The following is a 19,686-nucleotide window of genomic DNA, read 5'->3' as shown; positions in this document are numbered from 1 at the left end:
CTGTAGCTGAATGGAACTGTTGATCTGGTGATATATCACGTGCATACTGAAAACTGCTATTTTGATGATATACTGCATACTTTTGAGTTTTTTATACTAATTAACATCGATATCCATGCTGATATTATTATACATGAAGGATATGTAAACTAGATCTATTAAACAATCGTTCAGTTACCAAATAGTTGACATATGTATCTTATTATTTTTTTAGCATTTTTATATTTACTTAAACTGTTATCTTATTCATGTTGATGTGTGTGTGGGGATTCCTTACTAAGCTGTTAGCTCCCATTATTATCTCGTCTCTTTTTTCAAAGCCATAGAACACCTAGCTTAATAGGGTTGAACCATGACTTTTAACAAGAGATTATTAGTTAGATTTTTGTATCTAATCATGAATCTATCTGAACCTTGTGTTTTGGACAACTCTAATTATCAGTGAATAGTGAAATATTTAGTCTACTTTAATTTCTTATTTTCTATTATTACATGTTCTGGTTCAGATTATCAGCTTCGAGTGCCCTCTAGGTTTATGCCCTAGGAGAGCATGCCGCCATGTCACGTGGCCGACCTAAGTATTGGGTTTGGGGCATGATAGCTTATTTGGCTAGGGGCGCAGTAAGGGTTTAACATATGGCACCAACAGAAGTGTTGAGCTCCAATCTTCCAGTCAACTTTCAGCAAGGATGATATTCAAGTTTTGACTTACCTGAATCAATAGTTTAGATCTTGATTCCATACCCCATCCCAATTTGCTTCAGGATAGTACAGTACTACGGTGGGACAATATGGTTAGGATGTATTGAAAGTTTGAAACATCCAACAACAACATGAAGAAAGAAAGAAAAAAAAGTTGTATCCCGAATTGTCCCAATGTCAGGATGCAACCAAGACCGTCAAAATTTCCTTATTCAAGAGAGTGTCACTGTTCTGTAGATGTCTCAAGTCCTGATCTCTTGTTGGAATGGTACAGTATCAAGTATCAACAATATGATCCCATCCCAACGGCACAAAAATCCTTGCCTGAAATCACCTTTTCTCCGAGGGAAAGGCGGGCTAGGTCAGTTTTAAGGGAAGAAGCAGCGGGTTTTCATCTTCCCTCCTAGCTGAACCCTTCCTCAAGTTTTAACTGATCAATTCATGGTATCGGCACTTTGTACAGCTCCCACTTACCGAGTATCCATTGTGATATTGTATACCTGGTAGGGGACAATGTAGTCTAGTATGATGAACCATGGCTAGACGACATGGTGAAGGTTTATCATTAGATGATCGTCCTAACATCTCCCTTGCGAACGATTTCCAATACAAAGTAATGGGTGAACAAGTTTTGACTTATGAGAGAGTTGCTAAGCCGCCTCTTAGGTAATGAGTTGGTGGTAAGTTGAAGGCTAGGCACTACCCATGGAGCTAAGAGTGGCTAGGTGGGTGAAAGTAGATGCAATAATTCTATCCCACCTAATAACAGACTTGCTAGGACATGTAGGACTGATGAAGGGTTCAAAACAGAATTTTTGCTAACAAGCCAAGCATAAGTAGAGTTGGTGGTAGCACCAAAGAAACTAAGGGAGGAGATGAGAGAACAAATAGTTTGTAATCTCTTATGTCTCTTGCATTTATAAAGTTGAGATGCCGTACACTAAATATTAAAGGTGTTTAAAGAATGAGGAAGAGTTCAGAGTTACCTCACTAATTTGACTTAAAGGTGTATTTGTCATTATGCTATCAGTCACCTAACTGTTGTCATTGATCCTCTGAAAGTTTTCTTTTTTCACTTGACCACTATCATCAATTAAGGGTCATTATTTTCTTGGTCAAGCTCAAAGAAAAGGGCCTATTGGGGTTAGAATCTTTATTTCATTATTTGTAAATATTAGAAATAGAGGTCATTGTGCATGAATATTTACTAATTGAATAAGAGGACCTTTTTGGCTGGACTGACCATTTGTAGCCAAACTCTCCCTTTTCTGGACAATTTTTAATTTTGAGGGCATGGGCATGATTAAAAGAGAGAGAGGAAAAAAGCTTCCATAAATTAGAGTATTAATACTTCTCTTGCTTTAAAGCACATATTAGAGTCCTGGGGCCTCTCTCGGTGACAAATCTTTCACGGGATTAGACTCACACATTTGTGAGATGAAAGTAATAATCCTTTCTTTCTTATTTTATATCATGCCTTTGGTCCCCAATGCCCTATTTGGGCATTGCACATGCCAGATGCTAGTAACAATAAAGGAGGAGGTTATATGCAAACTACTAGGCATATTACTAAAGACAAAGTAGATGAAAATTATATAATTACCAAAAAGGTTGAATAAACAAAGAAGAACCTAGAAACATCATCTCTAACCACAAAATTTTAACATCGACATCCATGGAAGCATTGCAATATAGCAACCAACGAGAAGTTGTCCATAAATAATTGGGGAAACTGAAGTCCGCCCCTTGAGTTGATTGACATTTTATGTTTAGTCCTTATGCTCGGTGCTTGATTCCGATTAATAGTTTATGTTTAATCACTAGCCTGTGTGTGTGTGCATATGCGTGCAAAATAGCTATAACTATGTACAAAACAGGCCTGCGCACAAGGACCAAATATAAATTGTTGACCATGTGGGGTACTAATTACTAAATTTTACAAAGCAGTCAAACAAGTGAACAAGATGTTAAGAGTTCCCCAAATAGGCAAGCATAAAAATAAGAGTGAATTTATTGTCAGCAAGTTACTTCTTTACCGCAACTAACCTTAGCAATGTCTCTTCCATAGATTGTGCAAACATTCACTCCATTTTCATGCTTTAAGTCCATCATCATGTTTCTCACATAAGCAGCCAGAGATGTTGTATGCCTACAAGGGAATGATAATGTTTAAAGTCATTACAAGTTCACTAGTGCATTAGCACTCAACCACAACAGAACAAATACAAAATGTCTGCTCTGCCCATGAACAGTAATAAGAAGAAACCAGATTTTCAGTTCCTAGTTAATTCAACAGCACATAATTACTTCAAAATAAATCTTAAAGAGAGTAATCAGCAAGTTGTTTTCAGGACAACTTAGATAAATTTTATTGTAGATCAATTATACAACATGAACGGTTATAATGAGTATGATAAATACCAAGTTGTCTCAGCTATTTGAGATCCAGATATATCCATGTTAGGTAGCATGGGAGACTACATATTACAATATTAATACAAAAGAAAATGAAAATAAATGATGTCAAGGTGATGGCTGATGACTTTTTAAGTGAATACAAACAATGTTGATTTGGCTCTGAAAATTAAGATATTTTAAGCATGTTTTAGGTTCCAGTGCATGCTGGCCAGCTCATACTAGCACCAGATGTTGGGTCAGCATGACACCTATTACATCCTCTTTAGACTTTTTACACTAACAATTAGCTTTAGGTCCCTTTTTCTGAAAAAAGGGCTTTGTTTGAGCTAGGCACAACATAGCACAGAAAGTCAGGTGCCAATGACACAAATCCCTCATCTAAAGTAATTTAGTTTCTCCTCAGCCAGCAGTAGAAGTAGAGTGCAGCTGTTGAGGCGCAATTTATTTAGAGTGCCTTGGTCAAGTGAGCCGCCTCAAATAATCATATCTTAAACAATTCTACTTTAAAGGAAGGTTGCCCTCTTGGTTGCTTGAGGCATGACGCTTGGCCTCAACCAACATTTCTGCCTCAAATTGGCTCCATCTCAAACTGACTCTGCGTCAAATTAGCTTCACCTCTAAAGCCTTGTAGAACTCAAGTTGGCCCTAACTCAAATAGGCTTCGCCTCAAATTGGCTTCATCTCTAAAGGTAAATATGGCCCATGTTAGCTATGCCTCTAAAGGAATTCAAATCGGTTCCATCTCTAAATACTGAGATATGCCTCAAAGTTGGCTTCCCCTCTAGGAAACTTAAATTGGTTTTGCCTCTAGAGGATGTACGACTTAAATTTTCTGTCTACGTCGAGGACTCCTAGAGTCTTAGGGGATAAGATAAGTGCGCCACTATGAGATAAATCTGCCTCTTTGAGATAAATCAGCCTCTTAGTAGATAATTGATACATGCTCAATAAGTGATTGCCTCTTTAATCTTCAGCCTGCTTTCTTGACCAAATACAGGATAATCTCACCTCAAGCAGATAAACCTCATTACTCAAATCAAACTATACCATATTCTATCCAGTACCTTTATCCTTATCACTGAACCAGTTCTTATCTATAGAAAGCAAGAGGCCGAAGTGGCAAGGGGATGCGCACAAGGATTTGAAGAAGCAGAGAAGGCCGAAGAGGTGCTCATTGTGCAGAAACAAAAAAAAATGCTGCACATGTACAAAGCTCAAGAAGCACTCGGTGAGCAGGAAGGAAAAAGGCTTGATGGGAATAAAAGCTACAAGTAGGGTTAAAACATCTGGTTGTAAGTTAATTCTTTTAGCGATGCCACTTGATCATGTAATAATGTAAATGATCATGTAATAATGTATAAATAAAAATAGGCACAAATATTTCCTCCTTCTATATTTGTTGTTCTTGTACCATGTTACGTCTTTTGAGAATGTTCTGACCTTCTAAACGAAGTTACTCCTTGACTAAGAGAAAAAAAGGTAATTAATAATGGCTTTCTAAGAGGCTATTGGGAATGGTTTCAACATATTAATCCTTAGTTATAAATAACTAAGGGAAGTTTGTGTTCTATAAATTAAAAGCTCCACATATTTCAGACTTGAAAGTTTTATTCAGCAGGGTCCTGCAAAAACATCATTTACTGAACTGAAAAAAACTACATAACTTATGTAATTCAAATTTTGTGACACCCTCAAAAGGATCATCTGGAGATTATGAATATTACAAGAATAATGGGGCATCAAATGATGTGCAGCCAAATTGTTTGAGTATTCATGAGATAAATCAACAAATGAACGTCACATTAGGGTGGCCATTTATGGATTTGAGGATAAGCTCCCAAAGATGAGAAAGGAATTGGGATTTGGGACAAAATAGAAGGATTGGAATTTTTGGATCAGGAAGAACCACTAAGGCCACATTCCCCTCATTATCATGATAATAGATTGGAACTAAAAGGTCCATAAAATTTGCAGATGATGGATTCTGAAGAGTTCACTTGATCTGCAACTTCTCCTTTCCCTGGACTCCTCCCCTCATGCCTTTCCAACCGCTCTTACCATATCATCCAGATAACCAAGGCCAATGTTCAAACAAAACTAAAAGTGCAATAGCTCGTTATAAGAGAAAATCTGCAAGACATAAGCAATCTAATAGCTGGCAAGACATTCAGTTATTCTTAGAGAATATTGGTTTAAGTATGAGCAGGCTAGGGTACTTTAACAGCATTGAATTGATCTTTTTTGACTTGGTAGGTGAAAGGAATTTGAGCAGCATTATGACACTGTAATTAGAAAATATTTAGAAAACCACAAGAAGATGAGGTAAATAAAAAGCACCTGGCTACATAGATAAGATGCCTCTTTTATACACAACTTTCATGAATCAGGATAAAGAACTATGAGGTTAAAGCTTTGATATATACCCCTTATAATCAGGGTACAAAAAATGCAACCTAAACATGCTTGTAAAATAGCTGAATTAATGAACACAGGTATATAGAATGTACCAGATAGATGATAGATAAATAGTGGCATATGTTAATCATGATAACACTGTATGATATAGAATTGTAGGGCAGCTATTCCATTTCCTTGTTTATTAAGCCAATAATGTTTCTGCCTTTCAAAAAAATCATCCCAGACATACTTAGTTGTTAACATACCGAGAAATAGCAGATGTAGTCAATGCATCAATTACGTTGAACCCATGACGAATGGAAGCTATCGCCAAAAATGATAGGGTCCCATCTTCAAGCACTTGTTCAATGTGCTCCCTTCTTTTTATGAAGTCAATATCAGCAATTGAAGCAGATACTGTGCCTGGATAATTAGATATGTGAAACTTAAACAAGAACTTGACTAGAGAACACATGAAGAACAAAAAGTAGTTGATCACTGACCTCCACTAAAATAGGTTTTAGTCAGAATCCTGGCCGCCTCTGTGAAAGCACATTAATGATCAAAAACATAAGAAAGAAACGCTACTATGTTCCCTTGTTTCTCTAGCATGCAAGATTGCCAACACACCATCATGACAAAATTCCCTGATATGTGTTGTTCTTGTAAAATTGATACTTTAATAGATGAAATAGCCTAATATTATCAATCATTAGAGGGTCACTATGAGTTATAACATGAACCACTACTTGGTGAATTATATGGAGAATTTTGCATATTGAACCCATGCATAACAAAATATCTGTTAGGGCTAATACCATTCGACATGGAATCCCAATGACATCCATTTACCAATTACTTCAAAAGGACAAGCACAATGGATGTAAATAATAAAAGACTCAGTATTTCCAGCATTTTATATGATTGTTATATGTGATGAACAATATTTCTTTTATTCATTGTCCAGTAGTTAAAAAAAAAAAAGAAAAATCTTCTCAAAGCCTGGAGAAGCAACTTATAGCTAGTAATTGGCATCAATCAATCCTGGCCTTTGAATTAGATGCTTTCAAAATTAAGCTAATTTTCTAAACTAATAAAAGAAAATAATAGTCAGTGGCTCAAAAGGTTGGTTATTAGTCCAATTCAGTGATCCATTGTGATAGATTTAAATTACAATCAGTTATATCTATATGGAGGTGAAAATGAGAAATTTATTATTTATTACTTTTTCTCTTTCAATATTTCCTTCAGTCCTTTCTCCTTTTCCATTGTTGTTTTCTTTTCTAATTCCTTGTTTCATGTCTTTTAAAGTCGCAAAAATACAAACAAGTAAAAACACAATATTTCACATTTTTCCGGTAATTTGTAGCATGTACATGATTCCACATGAAATATTTTGCAGCAAGTGAAACAATGGAACTATTAACCTATTGCAACATGACTGTTCTCATATTCTCTTTAATCTCATTGATATCCACTAATATTACCTTGTTATGAACAAGGCAAGGCCTTCAACCATCATAAAAAAGAGAGATTCACTTTTATAGAACATGTGAATTCATCTTTAGGCCAATGCATTACGAAGACTTGGACCAAAAATGGGCACCACGAACCTATCATTACCTCTAACTGAAAAAGGGAAAACTTTTTAATAGCATGACCATGAATTTATAATTTATAAACGGTAAAAATAAACAAATTTAAAAGATGAATTATTTATGAATTAGAAGAAAACAATTGAGGAGATGCTTTTTAACATGAAGAAAGAAACTACCAACAAAGTGAAATGTAGTTATAAGAGGGACCAAACTATTGAGATAACCAAATTGACAGCATTTTTGTAGGGCATGCACCATAAAATTAATAGCATGATGTGCTAATGTGGTGTTCCATTAGATATCATCTGAAATTCTCAAGAAAGAGCTTGCATACCAGTTCGAACAACAAGAGCACCAAGCCCAGTTGGATAGCCAAATATCTAAACAAAAAAGAAAATGATTACAGCCATTTACATTAAGAAAAGAGATATAAATCCAATACAGTTTAAGGACAGCATATACCTTATAGAAAGAAAAGACAACAAAATCAGCAGGATACCTAGCAAGATCAGGGGGGTCAGTTGCACTTCCTTTTGCCGCATCTACCAAAACCATCCATTGTCCCCTGCATTCAGGGCATGTTTTAGCAATCATGTGTGGTAATTTAGTATTAAGATTCCACTTGCCGCATCTACTCTCAATCACACCCAAATATCTCTGCAAAGGAATGCGGGACCGTCCCGAACCGGACGGTTCCGCCCATTCCGAGCCGTACCGATAGCTTACCGGTACAGTTCCGGCTTTGAAACTGTTCGCTGCCGGAGCCAGAAAATAAAAGAAAGAGAGAGCAAGCGGGGGAAGGAGAGAGGAGTGGCCGCAGACGCTTGCAGAGGGCTGGGGGGGGAGGCCACGGGAGTGCGGCGGAGGCCGAGGTCGAGGCCGTGGCCGCATCTTCTGTTTCAAAAGAAACAGGAAACGTGGTCGTAAAAAAAATTTGAAAATTTTTAAGTGAAGTCAACAAATCGCTTGCTAACTTCACTTAAAATTTTTAATTTTTTTTCCGCGGCAGAGTCCCCTTTTCGAAAGAAACAGGGGACGCGGCCACGGCCTCGACCTCCGCTAGGGCTGCAAATGGATCGGGTCGGGTCCGATCCTGAGTGACTCCGACCCGACCTAACCTGGTTTCTTATTCGGGTCCTAATTTTGGACCCAGACCCAATCCGGTTGAAGATCGGGTCGAGTTGGGTCCACAGCAGACCCAACGAGTCATTCGAGTCAGGTTGGGTCCATATATAACTTGGTCCCAACCCAAAAAATTTGGGTCTAGTTTGGGTCCGCTTAAACAAAAAAAAGCAACTAAAGTCACATTGTCTGTACTTTCCAACAGGACAAATCACAGTGGGAAACCAACAAGAAACAAGAAGAGAAAATAGAAAAGAATGCAGCTGAAGCAGAGAAAGACAGGAGGGTACCCCTTAAAGCCACGAGCCATCTAAGGCAGTAATAGAATTCTCTCATACGCAAGCCAAAGGCCAATGGTCCAATGGAGCAAACCCTGCAGTAACAAGAGTCCAGGACAAACAAAACCATGCTCATGCAAGATGGCAGTGTCATGCATAAAGATATAAGATAGTATGTGCACTTTTAGGTGCTATAAATAACTTTGTAACAAGAGCCAACCACTATTATTTCATCGCAGATGGCTACCCTAAGCCTCTGTTTCTCCCTCTTGAAATATTAAAATCTTTTGCTTAGGATTTTTTCTGCGACAAAATCAATATACGGATCACTCGGGTCGGGTCGGGTCTCAATTCAGTAAACCCAGACCTGACCCGAAATTAGAACGGGTCCAATTTTAGGACCCGACCTAGCCTCGCAGGTCCTCCAATTCGGGTCTGGGTCGGGTCTAACCAGGTCGGGTCGGGTCGGGTCACGGGTCAACCTGATCCATCCGCGGCCGCTCCATCTCCCTCCCTCCCCTGCTCACTCTCTCTCTCTCTTTTTCTTCTCTGGCTTCGGCTGGTTCTCTCTCGATATGGGCTCGGTACCGAACAGGTACCAGGCGTCGACCAGTATGACATCCGGTCCCGGTTCGGCAATCCTTGATCTCTGCATATGATTACCAAAATGCATAAAATTGTAGCTAGCACAACATAAGTTGTGCCAGGCATGCGCATGCACCCAGCATAACACCAATAAAAATGTATGGATATATTGAATTATATTTGCATCCACATCAAATACTGTCACATACCACAACTTGTTGGATAAGGCTATGATCCATGTCATATACTTAATTGTCCTATTATTAAACAATTAAAAAAGATTTCAAATACATCCAAAACAAGGTCGGTGGAACCGTCCCGAACCGCCCGGTTCGGAGCATCTCAAGCCGTACAAGGGTTCGGCTGCGGCCTTCGCCGGCCTTCTTCTCTCTCCCTCCCTCTCCCCCTTCTCTCTCTCTCTTTCTCTCCCACAATCTCCTGTGTCGGTACAGGCACGGTGCGGGCCCGTCGGACAACTGGTACGGTGCCCAGTACCGGCACAGCAGATCATGTTCCAGAGCAAGGTATGCTGAACCGACCGGTGGCCGACTAGTGGTACCGGTTCGGTTCAGTCCGAACCAGTACTGAACCAATCCGGTGGCCGACCGGTACCAATTCAGTTCAGTCCGAACCAGTATTGAACCAGTCCGGTGGCCGACCAGTACCGGTTTAGGTCAGTCCGAACCAGTATTGAACCAGTCCGGTCGGCATGGTATGCTGTACCGGTCGGTACAGGTCAATATCAGGCGTACCGTAACCGTACCGATGGGTACCGGTATCGGTACGCCAATGTCGGTACGTCTGGCGTACCGCATACCGTACCGTACCGACACTCGGTACGTCTATACTAGTGCGGCACCGGTACGGGGTTCGGTACCGGTACGGCGAACCTTGCCGGTCGGCGCCTATCGGTACCGGTTCGGCGATCCTTGGTAAAATGCAACATAGACCCACTTAACTAACAAAGAATCATGGTCTGCCGTACCGGTCCGGCCTGGGACCGGTACCGGATCAGCATGGAATCCGGTACCGGTAGTTTATTGTTGAAGGACCGGTACGGGACCGGTACCGGTACGCCGACCGGTACCGGTTCGGCGGACCTTGCATAGAATCCTCGTGTTCTAAGACTGATTAAACAGACAAATAGGGGTAAGTTAACCACCAGCTTCTATCTTTTTACCCTTTAATATGACACCTCCTCCCAAGTCAAAAAATGTTCATACCAGAAAAAGAAAAAAATATCAAATGTCCATTTTTCAATTTTCTTTTTGTCTCCTCCTTTAGTTATCCCTTCCCTTCATTCTTCTCTTTTTCTATCCTTTGAGATGGTCATATTCCCTTTGCCAAACTCACTCTTAAACATATTCAAATGCCTCTCTCTCTCTCCTATCCTCTAGTCGTTTCCCTCGTTTCTTCTTCCCCAACAACTTCTTGCCCTTTTATTGATTACCTCCATCTCATCTTAAGTTCCCTTTTGGCCATGGCTTCCGACTCCAAGGAGTTTCCTTGCACTTCTAGATTTGGGCAGAAAAGTTCAACTATTGTGCTTGTTTCCTTCCCCTATTGTATCATCCAAAAAAAAAATAAAAGACATATGATTACATGAAAGGCCTTCTCACAAAAGAATCTTATGTGCTTGAGACAGAAATCTATGCATTTATAGTGGGTATCTGATAAGCAATATAATTTAGGCTATTCATATAGGCTCCAAATACTGAGAAGAAGTGAAAAGCATATTGCACAAAGAAATTGAAACTTACCCTTGTGAGCCTTCAAAAATTTTTTGAGCATCATCCTTGATAACCTTAACCAAGTCAAGGCAAAATTTCTGACCAGAGAAATTGCACTCCGAAGGGAACGCAAACAAATTATATGCATTATCTACAACAAAAAACATTCAAGAAAATAGACAGGTCAGAGATACTCAGCTTATTCGACAAAATATCCTAAGACGAAACAATAATAACATATCTTACAAGGGGCATGTCCTGAAGCAGATCTATCTTTGTGTAATCATCACAGATAAGGCAAATAGCTAATCATGATAGCATCAGATCATTAACAAGTCATGCATCTAATACATGTAGAATTGTACCTTTGTCCATATATTGAACATTAAAAATTTTAACCACATTTGCTGCATTTCAGTCCATGTAAACATGTTAAATCAACTGTTTGCTGATCAAGGTTTTAAAGCCCGGAAAAATGCAATGGTATACTTGCATAAATACTACTACCAGCACATAGCAAAATGAATAAGTACTCACATATCATTTATTTGTTGTTTCATAGGAAGTAGTCTGTAATGGAGATGTATTCTGGATATTGCAAAATCAGACCTCTTTATTTTTCAATACAAGATTTATGTGGGCTACAAGTATTGTCATAGATACAATGCAATTTTCTTTTGATAGTATATATCCCAAAATTCCCTTTTTCATACAGGAAACAAGATTTATCATAGTTCACAGAAATATCTAACCATATTAAAATTCGTGCAGTTATGACATGGCATTGCAGCTTTTGGATTTATTTATAACATCCTTTTTGAGATGGATAAGAAGGTAAACAAACAGCAACAACTTAACTTATTGAGCAAGATATAGATGATTAGCTTAGTGAACCAACAACTGTATTACATGGCCTATGAAATATATATTTGATTTCAAGATGTGCAATTTTTATATTCTAGCTAATTTCTAGAATATCTGCAGAACTTTTCCATTTAAAGTAGGTTTTGAATCATATATGCTTTTGTAGGAAATAAGCAATGAATCTTTTCTATGCCTTTTTCAAATTTGAGTTAAGCACAAAATCAGTTTGAGCAGCCACATTAAATGCAAAGATTAAAAAAGTGAAAATCAAGAAATAGATTAATTATTAACTTTGAGGGACTATTGTTGAAATTGATTACATAGCTAACTAGGGAAAGCAAGACTATTACTCAAAAGGGAATAAATCATAATAAATATAAGAAAGAAGATCTTGGATTCTTGATGATTGCAGGAGTATGAAAGAAGACAAAAGAACAATGACAAAAAAAGATACAAAAGAAGTGAAGAGAAAGGGCCCAAAAGTTTATAGCCAATGCAGCCTCATCCATTTGGCCTAATTATGCAGGTCTATGTGGATACGAGAATTATCCCTCAAATTGGAGTCTCGATATGCCCAGCACTCAAGTATGGAACAATACTAAACTACTGATGATGCCCAATTCATTAAGGACGATTCTTCAACCATGCTTGCTTGTAGTTTAACATAATTGTCATTTGGTAAGTTAAGCTTTGCCTCATAAAAATTACGTACTGAAGAAGCTGAGGTCATCATGCGGTTCAATTGTTCATCGGCAACTTATTTCTGTTTGGCCTGTGTTGGAAGCACCCACCATTTTGCTTATTTCTGAAGTCCTAAACTGACTTGCTGACAACTCGATTTCCAACCTACAAAAGTTCACTAAATGAACCTGCCCACATTGCTGTGTGCTGATCAACACATTGGTGTGGGTAAAGTGCAGACAAAGGAGATGAATCAAGTCACTCTTCAAGCCATGAAAGTAAGTAGAGCACAATAGAGAACATTTTGGGAAGTAGATTAATGCTTGCAATGTCAACCTTGTTTATTCACAATCAGGCCTTCAATGCATAAAGTCTCCCATAGGTATTAAGCAGATCATCCACAAAAGAAAATAGTTGATTTCAGAACAACTGAGCCATAAATAATCTTAACTCTTAAAACTAATTTTACATATATGCTCATCTACTAGGCTCCACTATACAACTTTGTGTAAATTTTAACAGATAAAAACGATAATTCTTTAAAAAGAAGTACCTCAAATTGCTTATGGGTTACATATTTTTCCCAAAACCACTCCAAAATTTCCTACTATTTCTGTTACACTTACTATTTACGGTTAATTCTTATTCAGGTCATACATATTGCCAAACTCGAGGTATATCATTACAACCATTAAGATTCATGGATAGAATTTAAAGGTGAACGCACATCAAATAATAAGATCCTACAAGCAATTTATCCCCCAACAGTGTTGGAATCCAGCATTGCAGCATTTGATATCAATCTTTAGATAGTCACTGATCAAATAAATGATAATTTAGAGAAATAAGATTTGCTACTAAAGAACTTTGCAAAAGCAATATACCTGACAGTTTGCCAATCATGCCATCTTGTGGAAATTTAGCTTCGGCTCTTCTCTGCACTGAGTGTTTTAGGATCCGAACTGAAGATTCATTAGTTCCTTCTTGTCGACCATGAAGTTTAACATCTTCAATATCAACAGCAAGAGCAGTTGCTCCCCTATCAAGAGCATATCTGCAATATAAGGATAAACTAAAGCACAGAGCCACCAAGCTCAAAGAACAGGCAACACAATAAAAGTTTGCAATCAAATAATATACATTTATGCAATGCAAGATCACTCTTTTCCTACATGCAACTCTTCAAATCTGCTGAACAACTGGGAGTTGAGATATTTTTTTTGCAACTAAAGCACAGAGCCACCAGGCTCAAAGAACATGAAACACAACTAAAGTTTTTGCAACCTGATAATATAATCTTATTCTGCAATGCAACAACACTCTTTTCCTGTATGCAACAAAATCTAATTCAAATCTGCGGAACATCTGGGTGTTGAGATTTTTTTTCATTTGTGACTAGTAATAAAATTCATAAAACCTCCCAGGGTTTTAAAACTTATAACATACTGTTAATGCCATATAGCAAGATGTACTATCATACTGGAAGTTCTTAGCATGTATCTTATGTATTAAATGATATCAAGCCCTCAAGTTTTTGTAGCAAGAACTATGTACACCAGATAAGATAATCATGGGAGTTGGCGAAAAAAATATTTCCCCTTTCAGTTGAAAGCCAAATACATTCCCTCTTCCTCCTAGGAGAAGGTTTCCTGGACTTGATTTCTGAACCATTTGCTTTTATGTTTCAATTATTTTCAGGTTTAGTCATATAATTATGCAAGATATAATCTCCTCATGATGGCAGGATACTCTCTAATCCCAAGGACACTGTTGTGATTTTCCATGGTGTACATGTACCAGCTTTCTCTACTCCAAGGAAATCCTTCCCCAACAAGTTTCAGAGCCGCTGTTGCCCCAGAAGTAAATATGCATACGTAGTTCTTCGGAGATGCATTAAAATAGTTAAGGACCTGGGAAGAGCAAATTTACATCACTGCCATGAAAAACGGGAAGAAATGTCGAATTAAACTCAAATGTTTACATGGATATAAAACTACATAAAATCGACATGGTTAAATGATACATAAAATGCAGCAAAAGTCATTGAATGGAAGGCCAAAAGAAATTGCATACAAGATTATAAACATAGATACTTTGTTTGGAAACAACATTTTAAATAGATCATAAATTTCAATTGGCAACTGATTGGATTTATCCTCACAATTAATTCAATTGTTTTGCCTCAGAAATAGAACTGCAAGTTGATTAGGTTGAGTTGTTTTAGACCAGAACCAATCTGAATTAACCTGTCCCAATCAAAGCTGCAGTAAATTGGAAAGTCTAAGATTGAAAAAACCGAACAAGTTCACGATCTTGGATCATGTGAAACTCAATCATAACCCAGACCAATGCAAAACCAGAAATATATGCAATTATGTAAATCAATCTATATAATTTCATTAGGGTTTCTATTTGGGTAATTATTGACTTTATTTGACCTGAAGAACCTAATGAATCATTCAAATAAATCTGGATCTAAACTTTTAGCCAGACTCAGATATGGATCAAGCTAGGTCATGCCAAATCCCAATTCAATCCTATCCACTTGCAGTTCTAATTAGACGCCAAAGACAAATACAACCCATCTCTCAATAACGAATCATAATTAAATAAAATGATTTTAATGGACCAACCATTCAGATGTACTCCATATTTAATAAAGGTATTCCAATAAGTGCAACTTCTAGTGAACCGGTTTTTAGTGGGCCAATAATTCAGATGTATTCCATATCCAAGAATAAAGGTAATCCAATAGAAGCAATTTCTAGTAAATCTTCAGTTAAGTGTACATGTAAGGGTAGCATGATCACTTGAGTGAGCAGACATGGACAACCCCCACAGTGCCATTAATAACCACTCTTCGATGCATGTGTGTCAACCAGAGAACAATAGGTTTGGAGTTAACTATTACAGAAGCATCAAATCAGACAAACTCATTTTGCACATCTATTGTATTCTTCCAGTCAACTGAGAAATTGAATGCTAGAGTTTTGTAGATATAATCTTTATCGGAAGAAAGACCTGTTAACCACCCAAAATTAGTCCACAGGTTTTGAAATCCAAGCCCATTTACAATGACCTAAAACATTAATGGATACTTCAGATAAACAACACTTTCCTAATTTCCTTTTAGGAGCAGTCAACAAAGATTCAAAGTTACATATTAGGATGATAAGTTGTTCTTGTAATACTTCTAGGTTCTCATTACCACCTTGGTGCAGGAGACATACTTATACCTCTTACTTCTCTGCTATATATTCACAGGAAACAGCAGCAAGCGAAAATCCTCTCGCTCTGGCAATAGATTGGCATTAAGCTCATGCCCACTTATCAATGCATGCTAAATGCTAAAGAAAAATTCAATCATCATTGGCTCAATAATGTCTCTTTTGATTTAAGACCTTAGCTTTCAGAAGAAGAAGATGATTCAAAAGCTACAAATACATCCTGCTACATCCGCACCGAAATTTTTACAATTGTTGGGGGACACAGCAACATTCCATCCAAGAACAATCAAATTGCACTCCAGCAGTGTTACCATTCCATTCATAAACAAAGTTCAACTAACAGTATGAAAAATGGGAAATGTTTCATACCTGCTGGCGTGCTGCACTAATGATGTCAGAGGTGGCCATGCTGGAATCATTCAGGCTATCTAAACCACCAAGTTAAAGAACCCAAAGCTTAAAAAATTTACATAATAGAGTGATATTTGAACTGTTAACAATTAAATCAACAAAAAGTCCCATTTTTAGCAAAATTTCAAATAACTTAACTCAAACCCATCATGATTATTTCTAATTCTGAAAGAAACAATATGCTCATTAACCCAAGAATATATTATGAGTAATTACAGAAGGAAAAATAACAACTTCCCCAATACAAGTTTGTCATATAAGCATACACAACCAAAAATTTCAGTTTTTGAGGGATCTCCAAGTAGTTAACGCCCATCAAAAGGGTCCACAGTTTTGATACGGGTATTGTATTGGTACCTGACCAGTATGCTATGATACTAAATCATATACCATACCGACAGTCAGTACAAAAATATGAACTTTTTATTTTTTTATTTTTGAGGATTATCTTAAGATTTATGGATGCTTAAAAGTACTACAGTGTACTTTTCAAAGTACTCAACCAAATTGAATTTTGTGCCTTCGCTGTATATTATAAGTTACATAAAATTGTTGCTAAGAGTTATTTGTCTAATCTATTCTCCCCTCAATATTGTTCAGTGATAGACTCTTCCCTTGAAAGTGCAAATATTTTATCCATATAAGAAAATAAATTAGATATATTTATTTGAGTCTAAACACCACTAAGAGCTTATAGGTGTTGACAGAGGGACAAGTAGGGATAGATACCATTGGATATAAGAGATCAAATAGAGGACAGTGAATTGTAAATTTGGAATTAAAAGTTAAATAATGTTTCTGCTATTGCAAATACTTTGGAAAGATTGTAATTAATGTTTGATAATATAGTCTTTTTAAATAATATTATCGCATTTTATGCAGTGTATAATATAAAGTACTCATCGACGTGGGAAAGAAGTTGAATAGGGAAAGAATGGATAAAAAGAAGAAAACAAAAAAGAAAGGAAGAAAAAAAAGAAGAAAAGGAAGGAAAGAAATGAAGAAAAAGAGAAGAAAATGAAAGAAAGCAAGCAAGAAAAGAAAAATAAAAGGAAAGAACAATGAAAATGAAAGAAAAAAAAAGAAAATAAAGAAGAAAAAAAATGAGGGAAAGAAGAAAGGAAAGAAGAAAGGTAGGGAAGAAGAAGAAGGAGAAAAGCAAAGAAATGAAGGGAAAAAGAAGAAAAATAAAGTACGAAAGGAAGTGAAGAACAAAAGACTAAAGAGAAAGAAATAATAGAAGGGAGAAGAAAAATAAAGAAATTCTAGCAAAAACAAAGAAAAATAAAGAAAGGAAGAAAAGAAAGAAAAAGAAAAGAAAAATGAAAGAAAGAAAAGAAAGAAGGAAGAAAAAACAAAAAAATTAAGGCCCCTGATCATTTCGCACTGACCAAACGGTTCGGCCGTTTTGGCCCGGTTTGGATTCTTTATCGAGCCCAACCGAATCGACCCGTTAGTGTGGTGGTTTGGATCGGTTCAGGCGCACCATCAAAGCGGAAAGAAAGATTATAATAAAAGAATTCGTCTCTTGGATACGAGGGTTTCCGTAGACATTGGAGGTAAGGTCTTTGACCACAGCTTCCATCTGGGCTTCGGAGTACAGCGCGGCACCCGCATGGTCCAGGTAAACAAGCCCTGAAATCATTCCAAAAGAAGAGCACCAAGCTCTGAATTGATGAGATAAAGAAACACGAATCTTTGATGTTGAAAACAAGATCCAATTTTAGAGAGAAAGATCGGAGAGAAAGCGCGAGAGAGAGGGAATCGGGACCTTGGAGCCTCTTGAACTCGGAAGCGCGGATCTCATCGATGTTCTTGGGCGCGTTGGGGTATCCGTAGTCTTCCCCAAATCGCCTCAGGAATTCCTCCTTCGATCGCTCCATTTCTCCAAAACTCTCTTTTTGGTTCGCGTTCGGGCCCCGTCTTGAAGTACGCCTGAGCCGCGGGAGAAAAGAACGCGGCTCAGGCCGCTATAAGATGGATAAACTCGACCGGCGTTTGCCGCATAAAACATATATGCGGAAACATTTACCGCATATAAGAACATGAGGCATTGTACCGCATAGAACTTATATCCATAATTGCACCGCATAAAACGTATATGCGGGCATTGAACCCATTCAACCTCTATGCCGCCGTTGCGTCGCATTAAACATCTATGCAGGCATTGTACATATAAAAACTTCGATACGGCGTTGCACAGCATAAAACTTCTATGTGCACGTCTGGTCGCATAAAACTTCTATGAGCATAGAAGGTCGCATAAAATCTCTATGACATAAGCTTGCATAAAACATTTATGCAGACACTACCGCATAAAACATTTATGGGGTCTATGCCTACGGGTGCCGCATAAAATATCTATTCAGATGGAAGACCGCGTAAAATTTCTATGTAGACCCGATAAGGTATAAAAAATCTATGTGGATGGTGAACTGCATAAAATATCTATATAGTTTAGGGAATGCATAAAGTATCTATACAGACGAAGGACTGCATAAAATGCTCCATCTGCTATCATTCATCAGCTTGCACAGATCTCAAAAACACTCCATTCTTTATCATCCATCCACTTGCACAGATGTCAAAAGCACTCTATCCTTTATCATCCATCCAATTGCACAGATCTCAAAACATTCCAACCTTTGTCATCCATCCACTTGCACAAATCTCAAATTACTTTATCCTTTCACAACTTTTAAAAACAATCCATTCTTTGTCATCCACCCATCTGCATAAATCTTAAAGTACTCCATCCTTTATCGTCCAATCACTTTTATCGATCACAAAGTACTTCATTCTTTGTTATCCATCCATCTACACATATCTTAAAGTGATCTATTCTTTTTCATCCATTAGCCTGCATAGATCTCAAAGTGCTATATCCTCTATCATCCATCCATTTACACATATCTCAAAGCGCTTTTTTCTCTGACATTCATATATCTATACAGATCTTAAAGAACTCATCCTCTATCATTTATTTATCCACATAGGTCTTAAAGCGTTGCATTTTGTCATCCAACTGCTTGCGCATATCTCAAAGTACAACATCTTTTGTTATTCATCTGCCTACACATATCTCAAAGTACTCTATCCACATGATTCTACTTTTCCTCCCTTATAATTTGTGCTAGAAGAAGATCCTTTTGCTAGGTAAGTAGGAAGGGTAGTCCGCATATTCTACAAAAGTTTATTTATTAGGTGACATGCTGATAATAATTTGTAAAGGAGATAGACGATAGAGCCATATCGCAATAAATATGAAGTTTTGATAGCTAATTGCAACTTTTTAAATTTTTGGATTTAGCTATAAATGACCCGAACTTTTAGAGGTATGTCCACAATTTATCTCAATTTTTATAGTGATAAACACCTATATAAAATATATATGCAAATTAAAGCTGCATAAGATTTCTATGCGAACAAAATTTCGAAAAGAACATCTAAGAGATGAAATGTCGCATATAGCATCTACGCGAAGGAAACACCACATAAAATAATTATGTGCTGAGAGGCCGCATAAGACATCCATGCAGACAGAATACTGCATGAAACTTTTATGCAAACATCTATGCGAGCATAATGCCACATAAAACATCTATGAGATTGAAATACCGCATAGAACACCTATGCGGACGGGTTTTCGCATAGAACACCTATACGGATGACT

At 37.4% G+C, this 19,686-nt stretch overlaps 1 protein-coding gene across 5 annotated transcripts in view; it reads right to left on the bottom strand.

Moving 5' to 3' along the window:
• Window positions 1–17,951, bottom strand: part of LOC103722368 (molybdenum cofactor sulfurase) — a 53,170-nt gene extending 35,219 nt beyond the window's left edge. For 2 of the 5 annotated variants that reach the window (XM_008812902.4, XM_008812904.4), the window contains exons 1-11: window positions 17,785–17,951; window positions 17,550–17,648; window positions 15,972–16,030; window positions 14,125–14,285; window positions 13,260–13,429; window positions 10,861–10,981; window positions 7,578–7,680; window positions 7,450–7,495; window positions 6,021–6,059; window positions 5,784–5,940; window positions 2,749–2,851 (exon numbers count right to left, since the gene is read on the bottom strand). In XM_008812902.4, the coding sequence (XP_008811124.2) occupies window positions 2,749–2,851; window positions 5,784–5,940; window positions 6,021–6,059; window positions 7,450–7,495; window positions 7,578–7,680; window positions 10,861–10,981; window positions 13,260–13,429; window positions 14,125–14,285; window positions 15,972–16,030; window positions 17,550–17,648; window positions 17,785–17,896 (1,170 nt within the window). In that variant the 5' untranslated portion in view covers window positions 17,897–17,951. The remainder of the gene's footprint in view (window positions 1–2,748; window positions 2,852–5,783; window positions 5,941–6,020; window positions 6,060–7,449; window positions 7,496–7,577; window positions 7,681–10,860; window positions 10,982–13,259; window positions 13,430–14,124; window positions 14,286–15,971; window positions 16,031–17,549; window positions 17,649–17,784) is intronic. The other 3 variants (XM_026810504.2, XM_008812906.4, XM_017846491.3) reach the window with 3 other exon arrangements.
• Between the last annotated feature and the right edge of the window lie 1,735 nt (window positions 17,952–19,686).

Source organism: Phoenix dactylifera, chromosome 9 (genome assembly GCF_009389715.1).
Source record: "Phoenix dactylifera cultivar Barhee BC4 chromosome 9, palm_55x_up_171113_PBpolish2nd_filt_p, whole genome shotgun sequence".
NCBI classification, from domain to species: domain Eukaryota; kingdom Viridiplantae; phylum Streptophyta; class Magnoliopsida; order Arecales; family Arecaceae; genus Phoenix; species Phoenix dactylifera.
Note: the sequence above shows the minus strand (reverse complement) of the source record. Positions and strands in the feature narration are given on the sequence as shown.